General features: G+C 41.1%; 1 protein-coding gene across 2 annotated transcripts in view; it reads right to left on the bottom strand.

Moving 5' to 3' along the window:
* Nucleotides 1–766: 766 nt before the first annotated feature.
* cnih3 (cornichon family AMPA receptor auxiliary protein 3) overlaps nucleotides 767–21,241 on the bottom strand; it is a 64,428-nt gene continuing 43,953 nt past the window's right edge. For both annotated transcript variants that reach the window (XM_029496791.1, XM_029496792.1), the window contains 3 exons: nucleotides 15,063–15,175; nucleotides 8,897–9,040; nucleotides 767–794 (listed from right to left, as the gene is read on the bottom strand). In XM_029496791.1, coding sequence (XP_029352651.1) covers nucleotides 767–794; nucleotides 8,897–9,040; nucleotides 15,063–15,175 — 285 coding nt within the window. The remainder of the gene's footprint in view (nucleotides 795–8,896; nucleotides 9,041–15,062; nucleotides 15,176–21,241) is intronic.

The following is a 21,241-nucleotide window of genomic DNA, read 5'->3' as shown; positions in this document are numbered from 1 at the left end:
TACCTTTGCCGTAGCTCAATTAGAAATGCCTTTTGTTAAAGAATACACCAAAATGCACACGTCACAAAAGCCATTGACATACTGTTAGAAAGAAAAACCCACAGGCCATGGAGGTATGTGCTGTCTGTGGGGAAAATAAAGAGAATCCTCCTCCCTGGTGCTTTTTCCAGAGCTTGTTTTATCTTTTCTGTACAGTGTGTTCTGTCCGTCCACTCGTCCATCTATCCCTCGTTTCTGACTCACCGCTGAAGCTACAGTTGGTGAGACAGGACTGACTGAGGGCCGGCGAGTGGTGCTGGGCTGGACAGTGCTTCACCATGCTGTGCCTGAGACAAACTGTGTAAACGCTACAGTGCTCGCCGCCTCTCTCCTCTGGGCCTCCGGTACTGCTACTGTACACTGGGTACGGCATCACTCCAGAGGGTGTGTGTGCATTCGTGTGTGTGTGTGCGTGTGTGCGTGATACAAACGTTGGCCAGGCAGTGATTAATTTGGGTCTCGCTATGACCAATCAAACTGTAAACAGCAGATTCAGTCTTCAGTTATTATATACAGTCGAGCATAAATTGTGTCCCTTTTCCTCTTTGGGTGGCAAAGCAGAAAAGAAGCTTCAGATATGTTCAGCGTTTGGCATTTCAGCATAAACAAGTTGTTTTTCTTATCTTCTTTACTTTTAAATTTCCTGTGGGTTCAATTCTAGACTGACACGACAGCCAGTGTATCCAGAGGCTTTTCTATTTCTCTGCAGTTGCTGATAAATCAGTTGTTATGAGGTAACCAAGGAGTAGATCATACTGAAACACAAGAAGAAGAAACAGGAGATAGGAAGTAAGTCAAGGCAGGAGACGGCGTGAAATCACATAACTCAAATCATCTACAGCAAAGAATTAAAGCACTGCATATGTTTGAGTGCGTACATGCTTGTCAGTGTGTGTGTTCAACATTTCATTGATCCATAGTTTTCCTGGTGATTCATCTCAATACTGCTATCTATGCTGCTTGGGGAGTCTGTCTGTGCTCTTGAAAGATGGGGACTCAGAAGTGGATTTATTCATGTTGTGTTCTGACCACAGTTTTTTTTTTTTTTTTTTTTTTTTTGTGATGTCTCTTTGATGCTTCTTTGTCATAATCTGCATTATTCAGACCAATGTTGTGTTCACGCGCGCTGTTTGTTCTTTAAAGACTGAATTATATTCTGCCATTGAGATATTGAGGTGCGGTAGCTACACTATGTTTTTGTGACAGTCATGGTTCCACACAGAACTCATGCTGTTAGAGCAGCAAATAATCATGACTGGGTCAAAACGTGAAAAAAACATTTTCCCACTAACATCATTTTTTTTAAATATTGTCTCCAGGGCCTTTGCCTTTGGGGGGGGGGGCAAAGGAAAAATTATCAAGCCCCCTCAAAACTGTATACCACCCTTGCCCCAGGAGCCACCTCAACAGCAGTGATTGATGTGTGTTGTAGCACCTACTGGCTGCCAGTTGGGGCTTTTAGGGGACATTTTACTCTCTGCCCACTGTTTTGGATGAGGGGAATGAGTTTAATTCAATATCCCGTAATTTCCAGATTATAAACCGCTACGTTTTTCCACACGCTTTGAACCCTGCAGCTTAAACAACTATGCGGCTAATTTATGAACTTTTACGGTTAACAAGCTTCATGCCGCCAATACATTTAGTGTCACATCAATGAAATTACCGAACAGGTCACAGTGGACCAATGAAATTGCTCGAATTAAATTAAACGCACCCACACTAAATTCTTCAGATCAGTCATTTATTTTGCGCTTCAAGGACACACCCTTATCATGGAAAACACACGAAGCAATGGCTATGATGCAGCTTTCCAGTTAAAGTCGATCGATCTGGCGAAAAGGCGAAATCTTTCTATGTAATATGCCATATGCCATTTCCTCCCATATTTCTGAGACATGCAGCCTATATATGTACAAAGCTATTTTTCTCTTTAAATTTAGTGGGTGCGGCTTATATTCTGGTGCGCTCTATAGTCCGGAAATTACGGTACACAGTTTGAGGTTTTGCTGCTACGGGCTTGGTAACTACAGACACATTGTTGTGGAACGGACATTACTATGCAACAAATTTCATATTTGGCCATGTCCAAGTTCAGGCAAGCCATCTGTTTGTAGCTCTTTGCACACTAATAAAAAGGTACACAAAGAAATGTCCACATTTACATTGTACCAGTCATGGACACATTGTATGACGACCAGCTGCCTCTTCATAACTTTTTCATTTCTGGATCAACTGCTAAACTTGGTCTTCTGGGGTTTGTTCCAGCACATTAGCATCAATTTGCAAACTATGTTCTACGTTTTAATTTTTAAAGTGTACCTGCAATACAGACAATAGTGCTTTTCTACACAAAAGCAACACAACCTGTCGCCTTTTGGGGCGAAAGACATGCCTACTCTGTCTCTGGATGTTTACCATTATCCCATAATTGTCTGGGGCAACAGTTTACTGCCTAAGTGGAGTATTTGAGGATCATAATGTAAATCCTTCCTGGCATGTTTGTGCAAATCCGTAAAGACTGTTGCTGTGAAAAGCTGAATGCAAAATAATAAGAAGCAAAGGCTGATGCGAATAATGTGATGTGATGAGCACGCATATAAGAAGCTGTGAAACGTATATTGTGAGGCGTAAAGGTGATTTCACCAGAGTAATGTATGGTCGACATGTAAAGCATGTAAACCAGTCCTAGTATGGTGAAAATTTTGTGCCGATTGGGCAGAAGTCGTCTGTGATGTTTACCTGAAAGTAGAACAACAAAACATGACACACAGGGAAATCAACCCTTGCTTTACTGAGCTGTGACTTGACAAGATCAAACTGACATCTCGCTGTCGGTAACTAATGATTCCAAACTTTTGTAGTCATCCCAGAGGCATGTGTGAGCTGAGGCGACACAGATCAAGAGTAAATGGCTGGCTTCTCCTCAGGGACTCAACCTCCTCCCTTTTAATCTCTGATGGCCAGAGGCTGACTGTTCTGGCTCAGAGTGAAGATTGGTAGAATTACAGAAGCTGGTATCTAGTATCTTCGAGCCACTGGAAATGGGACATTTTTAAATGGAGTTGCATCAAGGAAGACATGGAAAAATGTGAAAGACTAACCAGGCCCTTTTCCTATTGTTTATAATATCAGTGGTGTGTTTTGTGTTAGACTTTTTAGCTAGAAGCTGTGGTTAAAAACAACCACACAAAAGGACTGAGAATAGAAACTGACAAGAGGCAGAACCTTTGGGCAGTTGGTCAAAGTATAAATGTAGTTTTTTGTGTTATAGAACTTCACCACCTCCTTGCATGTCCAGTGGGAAATGGCTTTAAACCACAGTGGACTCAAACTTCAGAGTGGGTGAGTGAAACGCACACTCCTCTCTCTGTGTCTTGGACTTGTGCTTGCTTCACTACTGATATCACCACTGATACAAATACAGCCTATCTGCCTGTATGAGATTTGCGATTGCTTGTAGTAGTCCACAAACCTCATTGCTGCTTGAAAACTGCTACTGTACAACTTGAGAATGCATATTTAAACACTCAAACGTCGGTGTCCAAAATTGTACTGGAATAAACGCGTTGTAGTCGTTGCATGCCATTTTCTTGATTCAGTCCTTTTTCTATCAGTTTAGCAGGGTATACTGCAAGGTTTTCAATCTTGTGGCTCCAGATAGGTCTGCGAGACTTATTCAAGTACACACTCTGTCCTGGAAAACATTGGTGACTCCCCTGCCATGTGAAGAGCTGCAACGGGTCAAACTCTGTGGTTTCATTATTTAGTGAATGACTTGCATATCTTTGTTCAAGCGCCTTCACTTTCACAGCCTAGGTAGTCATTAAACAAAGCGGATGATAAAATATGACCTCTTTACACGAGATACTTTTAAAACCATTCTGTAATAATTGTCCAGTTGGGTTGGATGCTGTTGTCAGTGTGTTACCGGCCATTAGACCAGGAGCTGCATTATAAATGTATCCCATTCCAATGAAATGCCAGGATTTGTGGAGCGAGTGTGAGGTGAATCGGGACTGAACACGTGCTCTTCACAGGAACAGCACACGTTAATGAGGTAACATCCAATTATTGTACCTTTTAATTAAAGTGCAGTGCAACCTTGCATGTAGTCTGTGAGGTGAAGGAAGCAAATACAGTTCTCCTCTTCTGTTATGTAACTTTCACTGCGATATTCTGTATACACAACAGCCACAGCACATTATGAGCTTTGAGACCTTTTTATTTTGAGTATGTTCCTGATCTTTCTTCTTTGATGTAAGGAATTTTAGTTATTCTTTGAATTAATGGGCAATTTTTTTTTTTTTTCCATGTGCTGTTAACGTTTATACAGTTGTGCTCAAGGATTTACAGACTATTATATTCCTCGTTCACAGCTTATTGTCGACTTTTTGGTAGCTTTTTTAAAATTCAAATATTTTAATTAAGCGTTGCTCCTTTGTGTTCTGTTGCTTCATATTTCTATAAAAAAAAAACTGCAGATGTTATCTTTACAGCAATGCATTCTTGTCACTGCTACTTAAGCCACTTGCTTTAACCTGTCGCTTTATTGACTGTGAAACGTCCTGTCAGAGGAAATCGCAGCCACTGAATAATATGGGTAAATTTAGAGAAATGCTGTTAATTTAGGTATGTGCGGTGGGTTATTATTATCCATAGTTAGGTTTTATGCGAGCTGACAGCTAAAGGTTGTAATAAAGGGCAAAGAGCGGTGACGTAGTTTATGGAGCAACAAAGTCCATGTCACGAGGAGATTTCGATAGAAAGTGTCCAATTCCCACATTAAATATTGTTCTCTCCTGAATGTCGTATCACTCCCCACATTGATATTTAGCCACATAACTGAAATAGAATAGTTGGAAGTTCATGTAATGTGCGCAATGGAGTATACATGTTTGATAAAATTCACAGGCTGTTAATTTTTATTTTCCAATCAACAACAAACCGACTCTTTGGTACAAGTACATTTTACCAGGGTTTCAGTCAAGGCGTTGGTTTTCATAAGAAAATATATTTGTTTCAGAACCAATTCTGACTCCTCTTTTCGAAGGTTCAGTTTTTGAATTAAGAGCGTCAGTATTTCTCTTTGGGACTCTTTGATACTTCCACAGTAGTAATATAGAACCTAGACCTGAATTGTAATTGAAGACCACAACCTATTGAACATATGGGACCTTTAATAATGTCACTTTTCAACTGCTACTATAACTCTCATGTCCGTTGAATAAATGCCATTGACTCCTCTGGGTTAACAGTGTAACAGCTGCCAGTGAACCAATGAAAAACACAACAGTGGTCGCTGTAATACATAAAGAACTTGTCATGACGCTTCGTAAAATGTGCTGTATATTAAGGGTTTATAGTAAGGCCCTTTCCCTGTATGCTGAAAATGTTAGATATATATCTCTTCCTCAGTGACATATCTCAATGTTGAGCTTTCAGCATCTGTCGACTTGATAAGCTGGGGTGTGCGTGCGTGCGTGCGTGTGCATGTGTACGCACTTGTGTGTGTCAGAGAGCAAAAAGCACAGCCAGATTTCCATGCTGGGAATGAGGGCAGGATAAAGTGCAGTGAAAAACGGTTGGACCTGTAAATGTACAGCAAGATATCTGGTTGCATACGGGCAGCAGCATCTGACAACATGCTGAGGATGACAGGGTGAAACCAAGCTGGGGCACATTAATTATCCTGTTTGCATTGGAAGAAGGTATTAGATGCTGGAGTCTGTCACATTACACAAAGCATCCCTGTGACAGAAAACACTGATTCTGGAGGAGAAAGGGAGGAGAGAGGTTGGAGGGTCAAGGTCAAAGGTCACATTCTGAGGCAGGGTGGTGGGCAGGCACACTATTGAGTTTGATATACACATCTTTTAATCCTGTGCTAAATTTTACACCACACGTGAAGCCATTTCACCAATATCTTCATCTGCTGGATTAGCTCCCATCCTGATGTGCCCGGATGGACAATATTAGGAATTCCACTGTCTCTCCAGTGGATCATCTGCACCGGAAAAGCTCCAAAGAGCAGAAGAAAAGTATTTTTACATCATCCCATCACTCGGGTGTGAAGCTCGGTGCTCAGGTGCAGAGCGTGTGTGCGTTCATCTGTGTGGCTGTGAGGGCATGCTAACTTTAATTATGCTCATATCTTGGATTTTATGCCTGTGTGTGAGATTTGTTGTGAGTGCGTGAAGGATCTTCAAGTCACAGACGCAGGCAAGTGGCTGTTGGAGTGCATTTGGCTTTTGGGGAGCGATGGAAAAATAAGGGGACACTGGCATGAGGCAAGAGAACAAGCGGCATGGAGCAGGTTTCAGGGCACTTCACTTCCAATTCAACCAGTTCCGGACATCGCAACTATCATTCTAGTCATGTCCAATAGGAGGCTTCTTAGATTGCTTCTACAGAAGCATTAAACTATGTAATTTTTCTGTCAAGCTTGTTCAGACACTCATTGAACTAGATAGATTTCTGCTGAAAATCACATCTCACTGACCTATGAAAGGTTTTTTTTTTTTTTTTTTGGTTCTTTCAAACTTGGTGGAATTGAAAGTGAATGGGCCATCACCCTGCTTTGTTGAAAAGTACCTCTTCTGCTGCTGCTGCTGTCAGCGGTCTCTAAAACATCAGATCAATCCAACATGAGCTAAAGCAGGACAGGATGGAGTAAGATGGAAAAGCAAGATGATTTCAATTCAAGATGAAGGCTCGGTTTAAAGCTACAGATGCCCAGTGTCCAGGACAAGACCAAAACTCACATTCTGAGACGTGACTGTACACGCTCAAGAAATAAAACAAAGCATAAACCACTAATAATTGTTAATCATTAGTGAGCCCTAACACTTCCTTGAGACTACAGGCTCCCCCAAAGTGAAGTCATTGTTGGCAAGGTCTATGCTTCAGCTCTTTAACTGAGGAAACATTCCATTAACTTCACATTACTGTCAATATTTCTTATTTGGTTCAAGTACGCATCAGTGTTTGATTTGAAGATTTCCTGATATGCAACATAAAATAAGGCTATACAAATGTTCCATTTCCTGTGGTTTATGGGCTAAAACATTCTTCACGAGGTGATATCACTTTGTCTGACTGATGGAAGCACTGGCATGGAGATGGATGAGGCGTGAGCATAAATCGATAGACATACATCAAGTGCCATTTTTTCCTTTTCATCTCTGCCCCTATCATCATGCCAGGAGGGGAGCACAATCTATCTTAATGTTTGTGCAGCGCAGTACGACACTGTGGCAAACATTTTAATTTTATTTTTTTTTATGTAAAAGTTTAGGCTATTGAAGTCTGTCAGACTGTCAGATGACAGGATGGAAAATGACCTGTTTGTTGTTTGAAAATGAAATATTTTAATTATTTATGAACAAAAAAGGGGGTCATGTGCTTCTTTATCATAACAATAATTACAATGTCATAATACATGTTATGGTAGCTCAAAAAAAAAAAAAAACTAAGCAAATTGGAACAAAGAGCAGCACCTTATCTTCCTGGCACAAATTGATTTTAAAACATATTGACTAGTTTCATCAAAACCAAACCTATATAAAAAATATATACTGATTTCTAGAAGAAAAACCAACAGTCAGTATCGATGTTCATGATGTTGCTTTTCTACCTGTGTGGTATTGCTGTGATAAACATTTTAACAGCATACTATGAGCAACGTACCTTCTGCTGGAAAGGACATATCAAGGGAGGGACCCTGTCAGCAAGTGTTAAATGTTTAGTCACGGCATTATCACACACATACAAGAACAACTCCATGTTAAAGTTGCAATCCTTTTTGTCGGGTTCTGAAACGGTTTCTCTTTGCTCTGTACTGATGCTGCCACGCCTGTCTGCTCACAAGGAGCCGAGTAGTCAGAGTGGAATCGGTAACTGATATGGCTCCTCAAAAATCTCTAAAAGCCATATAACCACAACAGACACGCTTTGGCGTAGTCATATTTGAAGGCAAGCTTGGCCTTATCCAGTGTATTTACCAACCGCTGTGGTGGCCATATGGAAAGTTGTAGGGTCAAATTTTCTTCAGAGCAATTCTATTCTGTCTCAACTCACTGTCCTAGAACAAAAGGTCAAAAAATGTAAGGATTGTACCTTTAAGTGTTTCCATTGATAAGACCTATTAGAGGGATATTTCCAGGTTCCACACACTGCAGCACCCACATGACACATGGAACAAGAATCCGGAGTGATTAATAGCAGCATCGTTAGACAGGGACAGGAACATTGAGTGCATATTGTATAATTCAACAGCAGAATATTTAGCAAAAACACTGGTAAATGCCATACTCATGTTAAAGTCAGTCAGAAATTTCAAATTTCAAAACACTAAAACAAATGCCTTTAGATAGTAAAACACATAGAGGATCATTTAATCAATGTGTGGCAGATTTATCCTTCTGCTAGTCATGTCAACATCATAGCGGTGCGTGTCAATGAAGTAAAGAACCAGATTCTCTTTATCATCACATGCATTAGATGTGGTGGCCCTTCAAGTAAAGAAATTTAGACTAACTAACCTGCTGTTCGTGAAATAACGTGCATGGGATTTCCAGAGAAATGGTTACTTTATTCAGTGATTTGCACTCACGTTGCTTCACTAGACTTAGGAGATGAAGCCCAGGTAAATGACCAAAAAGAACTGGAATCTCATTTGCGCCGACTGTCACAGTTTCCGAGTCATGGATTTTCACAGCTCTCTTCATAAGCATTTTATTAAAAAGTACCTTCAGGTCAATTTGATGTTTTTTTAACGCTATCTTTTGTAATCAGATTAATGTAATCTCTTTACACATAATCCAGTTATCTCCCACACCAGCTGCCATGTGCTCACCAGTAGAGATAGTAGAAGAAGGAGAGGACGAAGAAGGACAGCTTGCACCAGGCCTCCTTCAGGCAGAACTTGAGCGTATCGCCGTTCATCACGGATGCTGGGTCATAGAGGAGCTCCTTAGTGTCCGTTGGGGAATGGAAGTACCTACCACAGAGGGCAAAGACCACACCACGGGTAGTTGACCCGTTCCAGACCCCGGGAGGGGGTAGAGGGAACAGAGGGAGGGAGGAAGTGGGGTAGACGATGGGAGGAAATGGAAAAGAAGATAGTATGGACAAAGATGGCATGATGAGTCAGGGGGAACCACCATCATGCAGCAGATGTGGGTGAAATAGAAGTTGAATATGCTTGTAGTAGTTGACTGTTTGCTAAATCCTTCCCTGGCCTGTCAAACACTAGTTCTCTAATAATTTTGAGGTGGTGTTTACGGGGCCATAGTTAAAATGATTTGTTTTCAAAATCAAAAATTAATTTCTATGTTTTATATTTTCTTTTTCTTTTTTTTTTTGGATGGGGGGGTTGGGTAGTTTAAGATTGAACTAACCTTGTGTTGCTGATACTGGATACTGGATATTGTTTGTGTTCAGGCAAGCATTAGTGCATCCTTTCTGTTTCTATTGGATTTTGGGAAGATTCAACTCCAACAAACGGCCAAAGTTGACAACTCAGAGGACATTACTTGGGCATCCCTTCAGGTCACTATCCAAACAGGGTTGAGTTAGAACAATATACCCATAAGATCTTAAATTCACCTTGTGCTAACTAGCTACAAGAATACTGGTGCGTGTCAATGAGGCAGTTTAAAGGTTTTCTTAATACTAAACCTGAAATCACCGAGCTGCTCAAAATACCTGGCATGTATAGAGAAAAAAAGGGATAGTTTTTAAAGATTTAACTTCAACCTACATGCTGGGTAACATAAGAACAACAATGTTTGGGTCTGGACCAGAAGGATTACTATACAGAATGGACAGCTATGTGTTTCCTTGTCCCGTACATGAATCATTAGTTAAGGATGTTGCCTTCTTGCTTGAGACACGCATTTTGTTATCAGTTCTTTATGTTTTCTCTTTTGGTAATTGGTCAGCTACAGAGCTTTCAACTTACTAACAAAACAGAAAATTTACTTTCAAACTGATACTCCAACAGCAGTGATTTCAGATGGCAAAATCACTCAACATCTACACACTGGAGGCCCGATGTGTCTGTAAAGAGGAATGCGTTGTTTCAAATATCCATATTATGATTTTCAAATAATAAACCTGACTCACTACAAAATGCATATATGCGATTCTGAAATGGAAAGCCCAACACATGCGGCGACAAGTGTGGGCAGCAGCAAACACTCCACTGGGGGGAAATATCAGAGCAGTGGATGTGACATATCTTGTGGTGCACAATTTCCAATTAGATAAACAAAATATATATAAAAATATATTTCAGGGTCTACGCAAGCATATTTCAACCATGTTTGCTATGCGGTTGTGAAGGTATGGGAAGGACAAGCTTAGTAAATGAATGAAAACTCCAACCTCTGGTGTAAAAAAAAAAAAATGATTAAAACAATCATTTTAATAAATGCCTGATACAAAATTTTCAATGAAAAACATTTTCTTCCATTAATTGATCAAATGCTGAAGAGCAAATCCACCCGATTACAGAATCTGCATGTGGTATTACTACGCTATTTGCATAATCAATATTTATAAACACTATCTGCTCTCTCTCCCTTGTTACTGTGTCAAATGAAGATGTGGGAAGTCACCGAGACAAAAGAAAATCTGGTGGTGATAAACAGCAGCTTGGGGTCGGGGAATAGTTTCCAGCAGCTTTTGGCGTTCCAGTGAGAACAATTTGAGTCAGGCTGTCATGAAATACAGTCGGGTTTCTTTGAGGAGGGAGTCTATTTGTTTCAGAGGAAGCTTTTTATGTTCATCCTGAATGTCCTCGCAGATTTTTTTACAGGCTATTATTAACCCTTAATGGACCCCATAGTTGATACAAATGAACAGGATTCTACATGAATGGATTACTGTATATTAATGCAACAGCCCAGCTGCACGAAGATAGTTTTCCTTGAACTGTATGCTGCCATAGACAATCATAAAGAACACATTTCAGATGCTCTTTTTCAGTAGTGAAGTCCATTCCAGGAAGCTCCTACGACAATGGATATGGTTCTTTTTTTTCATACCCCAGGGAAACAGATCGCTTTAAATGCATGCCCATACTGAGTGTTAGCTCATGTTGTTCATGAATGTGAAAATGATTGCGCATTATTTATTATCAGAAAATAATTACAACGCACAATCACTTGTTAATGTTTCTGTCGGTCAATATATGGCTCATGCATGTATGAAACTCAATAGTAAACATGAAAATGCATCTTGACGTGTGGAGGGGGGCAAGGGGGTCTAATACTGAGTTACTCAGTATCATTCTCATGTATTTCTACAACATTTACATGCACAAATGACTGACGATGAGATTGAAAAGAGTCGCTATCGCTTTCACAGTTAGCTAACAAAGCTTGCCAATAAAATGTCATTTCCATGAGCAAATGTAACAGATGAGAGAAAAGGAAAGCTATCAGTTAGCACACACAAACAAATCTTAAACAAATCCCAGACACACACACACACACACACACACACACACAAAGTACACACATACAGTTTGGAAAACATTCAGCCGCCAACCAAAGTATTCAAAGAAACTGCAGGACTACACGGCCAGGCGCTCTGGAAGTTTCCCACCACACCCCCACAGTCCCATATTGTGAGAGATTTGAGTCTGGCAAAACTTCTTGTAGGTCCTAGGCACACTCAAAAGGTCAGCTGTGACCGTATGCTCTGCTGCTCGGTAGATAAAAGAGCCAGCGTAATCACTTTCCAAGGTTTCTTCACGTTTTCAAACCAGACCCAGTTTCAAATTTGCCACTGGCCTGCAAGCTCTAATACCACCTGATCAATTAAGCTGGCAAACAGAATTTTCAGAACAGAACAGAATTCATGCTGTCTGGGTTATTTCCCTCCTCTTGGACAAAGACACCACAGTATTTCTTGTTATATTATTTAGTCACTTTAGTTACTCTAATTGGAAATTAAAATAACTGAACCCATAGGAGACCTTGAAAGAGACTAGACTAACTGCTCTCCTATCACTTTCCCTCTGTTAAAGGGCATTGCCCCCAGGAACTTTAATATCCATTAAAGTTGCCCTCAACGTTCAGTTGAATAGCACTGAATAGTACTTCACCAAGCCATGTCTCTCTGCCACACTTTGAGCCTCCTTCAATTGACTGTTTGTCCTTTATGACTGCCTGTCAAAGGGTGGGCTTTTATTCCAAAGTGACGGCTCTGGGGCCACTGGTGCTCACCCCCAGGCAACATCACCACTCTCAGTCAGAGCACCCAAAGTGTACAGATGAGAACTTCTTCCAGTACACAGTGCATACATTTATTTTTTACAGTGTATATGTATATTTATATATATCACAGTGTTATCATCTTACGCAGATAGTTTTGGTTTGTAAGATAACCATCTCTTATGCTGCTGGAGGTGAATGGAACACTATTTGTGGTGGAGAAAAGTAAAAATCAGCCCTGTCTATTCACAGTATGTCCCGGTCACTCTGGATCAGGTGACGGCTGCGTCAGTTGTGTTGGCATCATGTTGGAGGATGCAATGAGGAAGTACGATGCTTTCATAGATTCATAGAGTAAACATTGTGGACTGCAATTAGAGCTCTCTACTTTTAGCCTGTACATGTTAGCATGCGGAAAAACTGGCACCATAACTGAATAATAAAAAAAAAGCTGAAGGAGGTATTCAGGGTTTCTGCTGGTTTATGTTTAGTATAATTTATGGATGTTTATGTAAGATTAGAAATAATGGTGTCCTTGATGCAAGTCATGCTGAATTTAAAGATTTGAGTCTGGTGTCTGCGATCTACTCTGACTGAGCTGTGAATGTAGGTATTCAGTGAGCCAAAGTACAATCGCTAACTTCCTGTTGCTTTCAAAAGAGGGCTGTGTACCTTTTTCCTTTCATCTCTGCCCGTATTGCACCCCTCTTCCTCTCCGTGCCCCCTCTCCCTCCCTTTGGGCTGCACGCTTCACAGTTTGAAACCCTCTGATCTGCAGTTGACATGGGGAAGCGCAGAACACTGCAGCAAAATACATGTTGGGGCTTTCCGACTCAAGATATCGCTTGAAACACGCGCCCATGTCCTATGTTATTGGTTTGTGTGTTTCTCATGCAAAGCAGCTCTTATATCCCCTGGAGTTGGACTGTGTACCACCTGTGCAGATTCCTGCAGTGAAAAAAAAAAAAAAAAAGCTTAAGTGACAAGCACAGAATTTTCAGAGGAACCAGGATTTCTTCTCTTTCTTATTCGTCTTGTTTTAAAGCAGCAGAAATGAGAGACATGTCTTGGTTCAAAATAATAATGGCACTTGTGTATTAATTCTGTATGCCTCCATAGCTGCTGCATATCATACTTGGACATAAATGAGTAAATTATTTTTTATGTCATTTTGGTGAACCTGCCCTTAAACCTCAGAAACACAATATTTTTTTAACATTTTAGCTATTTAATCAGTCATTAAAACCTGAACTGAACAGATGCCCATTCTACATTCTGATTCACATGAGATTCTCACTCCACTTAGACATCTGCCCTGTTGTATTTATGCCTTTTCCTCACTCAGCCCATTAGTTTGTTAGTTAGCTGTTATGCATACCCGCTTTCCTGTCTTGCTCTCCACCTGTAACTAAAAGCCTCACCATTCAAATGCATTTGGTTGATTGTTCTACAGCTGTCAAAATTGCCAGCGTTAGAAGGGTACAATCTGTGCAGCTTGATTTTAAGATGAGATCTACAATTTATCCTATACTCTCTTTTCTATTTAAGTTGGTAGCCTATGACAAGACTCCCATAAGGCATGGCTGAGGACTTCATTATAACCCCGGTAAATGTTAGGGCTACTGATTTCCATGCTTCACCTTTGTTCCATATGTTTCTGTTACCTTTTTTACCCTTCTTTGTCCTGCCTCCTCTTAGCTCCACCCAGGTTTCTCCTGATGATCCACTTGGTGATGGTGGAGCTGTGTTTTCTGTGGTCTAACCCTGATTATTTATATTCATATTTGCATAGTGGCAGCTAGTCTTCGACCTTATCCCGACCTATAAGTCCTTGAGCAGACCTCTTGCCTGGTTATTTCTACCAGGTATCTTGGCATCAGAGCCCCACCAAGTAAGTGTGGTTCTTGAGAACACCCAAGGGCATGACGCTGCCTCCACCCTGCTCCACTGCACTGACACTAACAGAGCAGATGATCCTCTCCCTCGCATTCCCTCTCTAAACTGGGAAAGCTCAGGCCTTTCAAGCAGTTTAAGGTTTGACGACGTCAAAACTTCTCAAAGTCACTGCAATTATTATTAAATTTATCACAGACATGGGAGAGACACTGCGCATGCAGTCACACCCAGGCACACTGCCCATATCACTCACTATCGTTTGAATCAATGTGTCCATGTTACAGTAGATTCCTCTCCTTAACACTTCCACCTTCCTGCCTGCCTGTTATTCTTTCCTTCACCGTCCACACTCCTCCACCCCTGTCTTCCTTTCTTCTTCCTTTCCCCATCATCTCTCAGCTGTGCAGGAAGCTGCATCTGTAGCCGATGGGCATATGGCACACTCTCCAATTAATGAGAGAGTAAGACATTTTCTTTCTCTCTCTTTCTTTGGCTATCCTCCTCCACTCAGTCTGTAACTTCAACCAGCTGAGCACATAAGCTTAAACCAGTCAGGCTGCCAGCAGTCTAAATCCAACCCCCGACCAGCGGGAGGAACAGTAACAAAGATTTAAACAGATAAAGAAGGAGCAGGAAAAACAAAAACAAACAAAACAGATACTGTTTTTCAGGGGTTCAATGCTTTTACAACCACAGCTATACTTGCGTTCGAACAAATTTCCTCCTTTGTCCTCAGCAATCAACCACAGTATGGGTTTCTATTTTTACAAAGAAACAACTGAAACAACTAAATGAAATTTTAACCGGCAACTCCACACTTAACCCAATGGAAGCAGACACGTACGCACAAGCACACATACCCACACAGAACGCCAATGTAACTCAAATGGATTGAATAGTTACCTCCATGTGTTGTAGAAGAGCAGGGGGATGTTGAGGCCCACAGTCAGCCACTCCTGGGCACACAGGAACATTATACAGAAGAGCCCATGGATGGAGTACTCTGGTAGCACCAACTATAAGTTAAGGAGACAGATGAGGATTAAATGTCTAGAAGTATTCATATGTCAATTGCTGACGATGATGATGATGGCGTTACTACATGCAGATATAGCCTGAATGTCATATGCTCTCATATTAGAACTACAGAAATGAATCAGAACTATATTTAACTAAAGGGCAGTTGGTTAGCAGATGCCACATTATCATTTTAATGCCCACAGGTGTAAGAAAACACATCATACATCATTAGCATTCAAATCCTTAGCCTAAGCTATATTTAGACACAGAAATCTGCCTGCATGTATTCCAAATGGCTAAATGCCCCCCCGTCTAGATTATGGGAGCTTAGCTTCGCAATGGGCAGCACACACCGATGGCGGGGTTCCATTATTATCATAATAACTAGAGGCCTCTGCCCCTTTAAACGCATGGAGCAAGATCACCTCCTGTCAAACTGCGGGGGTGAGAATATGCGTGAGGAGCCTTGCCATGACTTTAACCAATCCAACCCCCACTCTCACCATTAAGCATCAGGCCCCCACTTTTGTTCTCTAAAGTAAAGTTGAGGGAAGTTTAAAGAGGCTTATATGTGTACAGTTTTATGATCCATCACAAAATCCACTTGCACTCAGTTTGGCAAGCAACGCAAGACGCTACAGCAGTTGGTTTAGATTTATAGCCAAATGAAAGATACTTGGAATGGAATATCAATATTCCCCTTTCTGATTTCTACCGTTTAGTAAACTCATCACTGATACTGATTTGACAGAGGTGTGCACCCCGACCCTTAATCGGGCTGCGTACCATCCATCAGCAGTTAAAAAACTAAACTAAATTAAAGCGGCAAGCAGCACTGAACGGACCCGCACACTGGACTCGCCGTCACACAAAAGCGTTAAATCTTGAAATGTTTTGTTGTGCGTGGCATGCGTGCAACGTATTGCGAGTGTCCAATATGTGGTGCCAGAGAGCACCCACCGGTTTTACGTCATGTGGAGGTGTATAATGTGGAGAACACGTCCTGTAAATATCATAGAAATCGGACTATGTTTGTGCAATGAGACTGGCCTGTGTCGAAAAGGTGGCACTCTGAAAGGCCTACATGTCCCTCCTGAAGCCTGAGCCAGAGTTGTCTGCCTGTTTGAAAATGGCGCCACGACCCCAGGATCCACCCCTAGGGTGTGGCTCTGAGTTTGAATAGGAGGGCATTGGCTAGACGCCAGCGCCCTCAGCAGGGGTCCCCGGTGATGTCACGCAGGTAATAAAGATGCTCAGTGGCCCTCCACCTTCGCTTTTTCCCGTGCCCCAGTTGCAGTAGAGAGCTCGTCCACGTGTTGAGAGGACCATTATTGTTATCCGAATAATTGTCTTCCATGAACAATCGTCTTCCAAAGAATAATCGTCTTCCATGATCTTCCCCGCTGCGGCTGAGGGATTCATCACATCGCCGTTCTCTAAGGAGAACACGGGCCGCTCAACCGAGCTGGAGAACGCTTCAGTTGTTGAAGTTATTGAATTAATTTACATATGTAACTTAAAATCCGCTGTACAAATATTAGATTGTTGTTCTTCATTTATTTTTTTTCCTGCTCCTCCAAGTCTCTGTGCATGGATCTGACCACTAAGTTTGGAACTAACTTTGTTTGTATGTTTGTTGAAATTACAAAAGAGGGAGGAACGTAGGCTGTGGCCTGAGAAAATGTGACTTTAAAATGGTGACATAAGAATGCAGCAACATGTAGCTGCATCATAAGCACTGATAGTGTCGCAGATGATCACTTCAAATTAGACTAAACATGGAATGTAATCTATGGCTGTCACAGGAGTTGGCAGGGAACCAGTAAAGCTTGGCTCACCACCCTGAATGAGTCTTTTAATTTTATTACATGGGCGAGCCTGAGCGTTAATTCCTGCAGACATCTGAACAACGCAATTCATACTCTTCATAGTCCAATGAAATCTGCAATCTGTAGTTAATGTTATTCCCAAAGGAAGCCACTTCAATGCCCATCTATATTTAACAGCGTACAGGGCGACACATTCTGGTCCTGGAACATCATTGTATATGTGGCTGTAGCGAGGCAGTGTTCAGGATGCATTATTTAGATGGCTACATGCCTGCTAATGACAGAAAAACATGTTTTCACTGAATAGCATTTCATCAGTGGGAGAGCACAAAAGAGCTGCTAAGACAACGCCTAAATATATCCATTTGCCTTTACACGTTCAACAGGGAAGCTGCAGACACACACACACACGCATGCACTATTGCAGCACAGGTGCCATTACATTCTGCCTTTTCTGCAACCCCCCCCCCCCACGCTTGTTGGCTGACAGTGCTCAGATTAAGGTACAAATATGATGTTTCACTTGACAACAACGTGAGACATCTGCATAAAAATGTAGTGTGAACGAGATGCAAAAAGAATTGCGTTCCCAGGTGGCCTTGTTAAAGACCGCCAAGTAACTATGATGTTCGAGCCACTTAACAGGAAGTCATGACGGCTATAGAGGCTATAGCCTGGTGTCTCGTAATGTTCACGTTTCTGTGCATTCAGACTGTCAGCATGCCATGTCTGACTCTCCCCAGTAAAACTTTCTTTGCTCTTAAAAGTTCAAGATGAAATGTAAGGAATGACACATTTAAAAAAAGATGATAGAAAACTGCTCTGTTATAATGGTCATTATTCATATTTGACTCGGGGGTATTTAATGAGAGCTGGGATTGGCTTCAGCACCCCCTGCGACCGGGAAACGGAAACGCGGTAGAAGATGGATGAGTGGCGGGATAGATGGATGGTATTTATTGGTGAGTGATTCCACAGTCTCGGTTTGTGTACAGTTTAATGAGAAACAAGTTTATAATCACATTTAACTTAACCCGTGTGACTGGTTTCCCTTATTGTACCAATAAAGGAGGCTAGAGTTTCTGTCCCTGCCTCATCTCCTTTACTGTTCCACTATTCACTAGAAAAGAATCTTTAACTAATCCGCCGTTAGATAAAATCAACTGGCGACCTACCGGAACTTCACCTCCAGTTTGTCATTTCACCGTTGGCGATCTTTCCTCTTTCACAACAAGAAGGCATATTTTAGGAGGTAGAGCTGATGGGTGAGGGCCGGGTCTGACCTGGTCTGCAGTCTATTCTGATTGGGTGGTACAGTCAGTCACATGTTGTCATGCTGCAAAACCTGTTAATAATCTATTTACCTCTAAATGGGACCATCATTTAAAAAATGAACATCAGACTTGAAGCTGGAGACTAAGACCATAAACTCATTAGGAAAACATTGATATAGTTAATAAATCAAGTGAAAATTGGAGCAACTTTCCCATAAAGTTCAACAAATTGTGTTATTTTCTTACAACCAGTGGAGTTGCCCACTGACAGTCATTAGATAGAATGAAGGTTTAATGCTCATCAGCTGTGAATTCACTTTACAGATATTACATAAAATATCGTCTGAAGTTACTGGTCTGTATTAATGAAAGGACACCATAACATTCCTTCTGCAGTGTCACACCAAGAATAAATTACATGGAGCCACCACCGATTTATAATTTGAATATAAATTCAAATTAAACTGTCAAAGCTAAAATATAAACCTCAACACCCCCAAATGCTTCGATAAAATATTTACCTGGTCTTTAAAAATGATGAAAGTGATGCAGAAAAAAGCTTTTCTCGCATTAGCTGGAGGACACAGCTAAACGCTGCCTCCCACACTGAGAGAACGGAACGGCTGAAGAACGTTAGTCCTGCAGACCAGAAGATGATGATGCGTAATAACTTCTTCTCTGGAGTTTTACCAAAACTCCATTCTGTTATTTACCAATTTTAGCAGAAAGCTGAGAGTCCTGTTTGCACTCCAGCTCCAATGATCTGACCACAAACAAACATTCACGGTCTGCCGTGCAGGCAGACCCATCTGTATGAACAGCTGTGTTGAAATGTATTACATAAATCATTGTCCAATTGCACTGAACTATACAAAATAGTGGCTGTGTTTGTTGTTTATGCTTACAAACAAATTGTGTAACTATTTTTTTTTCTCAAAACCAGGTCAGGACCTGACGATGTAGCCACATGAGCTTTATTTTTCTTATTTTGTCCACACACACACACACACAACCTGCTGTGACTCTTTTGCCATCAGTGTACATCTTCACTGGAAAGTATGTGATGTGTGTTTGTGCGCGTGTAGGTGCATATACATTCAATTCCCATGCTAATGTTAAGAAGCAATTTTCTTCCTTCAATCGCAGACTAGTCAGAGATTTCAAAGTCTGTGTGTGTGTGTGTGTGTGTGTTAAAAGAAAAACCCCATATGGGACTGGGTCTTGCTGGATCTGGAGATATGTCTCAGTTGGCTGTGGTGCCTGGGGGCCGTCCTTACACCCATCTGATCCACTCAGCAGCAGCATTCATACATTCATGTGAGGACCGATACTTTAGAAACATGCTGTTTTCCCCTCTGGGAGAGGTCGTAACATTCTGTTGTGAAATCCTGAATGTAAAAACATGAAGCTCAGTGACCCTCCTCCGGTCTTCGCATCTACTATCAGGTGACACTCCTCTTCTGTGCACACGTATCAGTTATGACGGCAAATGATTTTGGTTTCTTCTATTGGACCGGCAAATTGCCTCTGGTTGACGAGGAGGGTAGAATTCCTGTGTCTGCCTCACCTCCATTTGTGTTGCAGAACCCACTGAAGCAGACACTGTCTTTAGATAAATGCATTCAGGCTCACGTTCAGACGATTTAAATAATTTGCTGAATGTTTACCTGCAACAAAAATACTGATCTCGTCACGTTAGTATTGGCCTAGTATCCATACTATAGATATTTCGATCGATCTGTCCACCCTGACTGTCAGCCATCTTCCTTTTTTTTTTCTCTTCCCAATCGGTGAAAAAATTTTATATTTTCATACAAATCATAAAAGAAAAAAAAAGTACGGCAGAATTGAAAATATAAACTCCTCAGGGAAACATGTAGTGAGCTAATAAATTAGGGGTGGAGCACGGCTGTCTTCCGATAGACTTCAATACAGTTTGACAGTAAAGTTTTGTTGTTTCAGAATGACACCCCTCCTGATTGAAATACTGTGTTACTATAGCTGCACAACAAACTGCAATCTCCGAAATTCCCATCAAAACATCTGTGACAAATTCATAACAAAGTCTTCATTATGTTGAAAAACATAATACAGCGCGTCATAATCAACAGCATTGTTTGGAATATTTTGAACATCTACTCAGAGGAGAAAATACACACACAAAAGTATTATTTTGCCTCGTCTAATCAGTAAGAAATCATGTTTTTCTTTTTCCAGGCATTTTACAATATCTTCACACCTCTATATCACCATATTCAACAAGTCCTGCAATTTGCCAAATTCTGAACAAATATAGACGAAAACCAAGGCTTCACTTGATGCCCACACTGTTTTTATTCATCAATTTGTTTTCCTGTCATTTCAAAAGTGTCTGAACTCAGAACTCACACACACACGACACATGTATTTTTAGATTTAGTCTAACTTACACTTCCTGAGGATATCATTATCTCCAATGTCCATTAGGAATAAACACTCATAAATCCGCTTAGAATGCTGCAAAATCCTGATTTTTTTTTTTTTTTTTTTGCATGAATTATGTATGAATGTAGCATTAGGTTCACTGTAAGGAAAGGAGTGGAGCAGCAGAGAAAGAAGGAAAGAGGTGGAATAAGAGATTTTTGACTGGTTCCTTTCTGTCGACGAACTCTGACTACAGGACAAAGGAGGAGCCTCTGGAAATGTTCTGAAATGTAGGTCGATATTTTCAATATGCTGCTGCAGCGTATAATGATTAAATTCAGCCTACATCATTTCTGAGACTCATCTCCAAGCACAAAGCAGAAAGATTTCAAAAGATAGAGCAACTGCAGAATAAAGGAGGAAGAAGGAAACATTACATGTCCATTTTACCATTTTACCAGTGCTGCCTGACTTGTTTTGAAAGAAACAAGTGTCAAATGCTCCAAACCTCATCCCCTCTGAACCTATCTTGCAAGATTTGATTCAGGAGTGTTTA

The sequence above is a fragment of the Echeneis naucrates genome, chromosome 24 (genome assembly GCF_900963305.1).
Source record: "Echeneis naucrates chromosome 24, fEcheNa1.1, whole genome shotgun sequence".
Taxonomy (NCBI): Eukaryota; Metazoa; Chordata; class Actinopteri; order Carangiformes; family Echeneidae; genus Echeneis; species Echeneis naucrates.
This window is presented reverse-complemented; position numbering and strand designations above follow the sequence as displayed.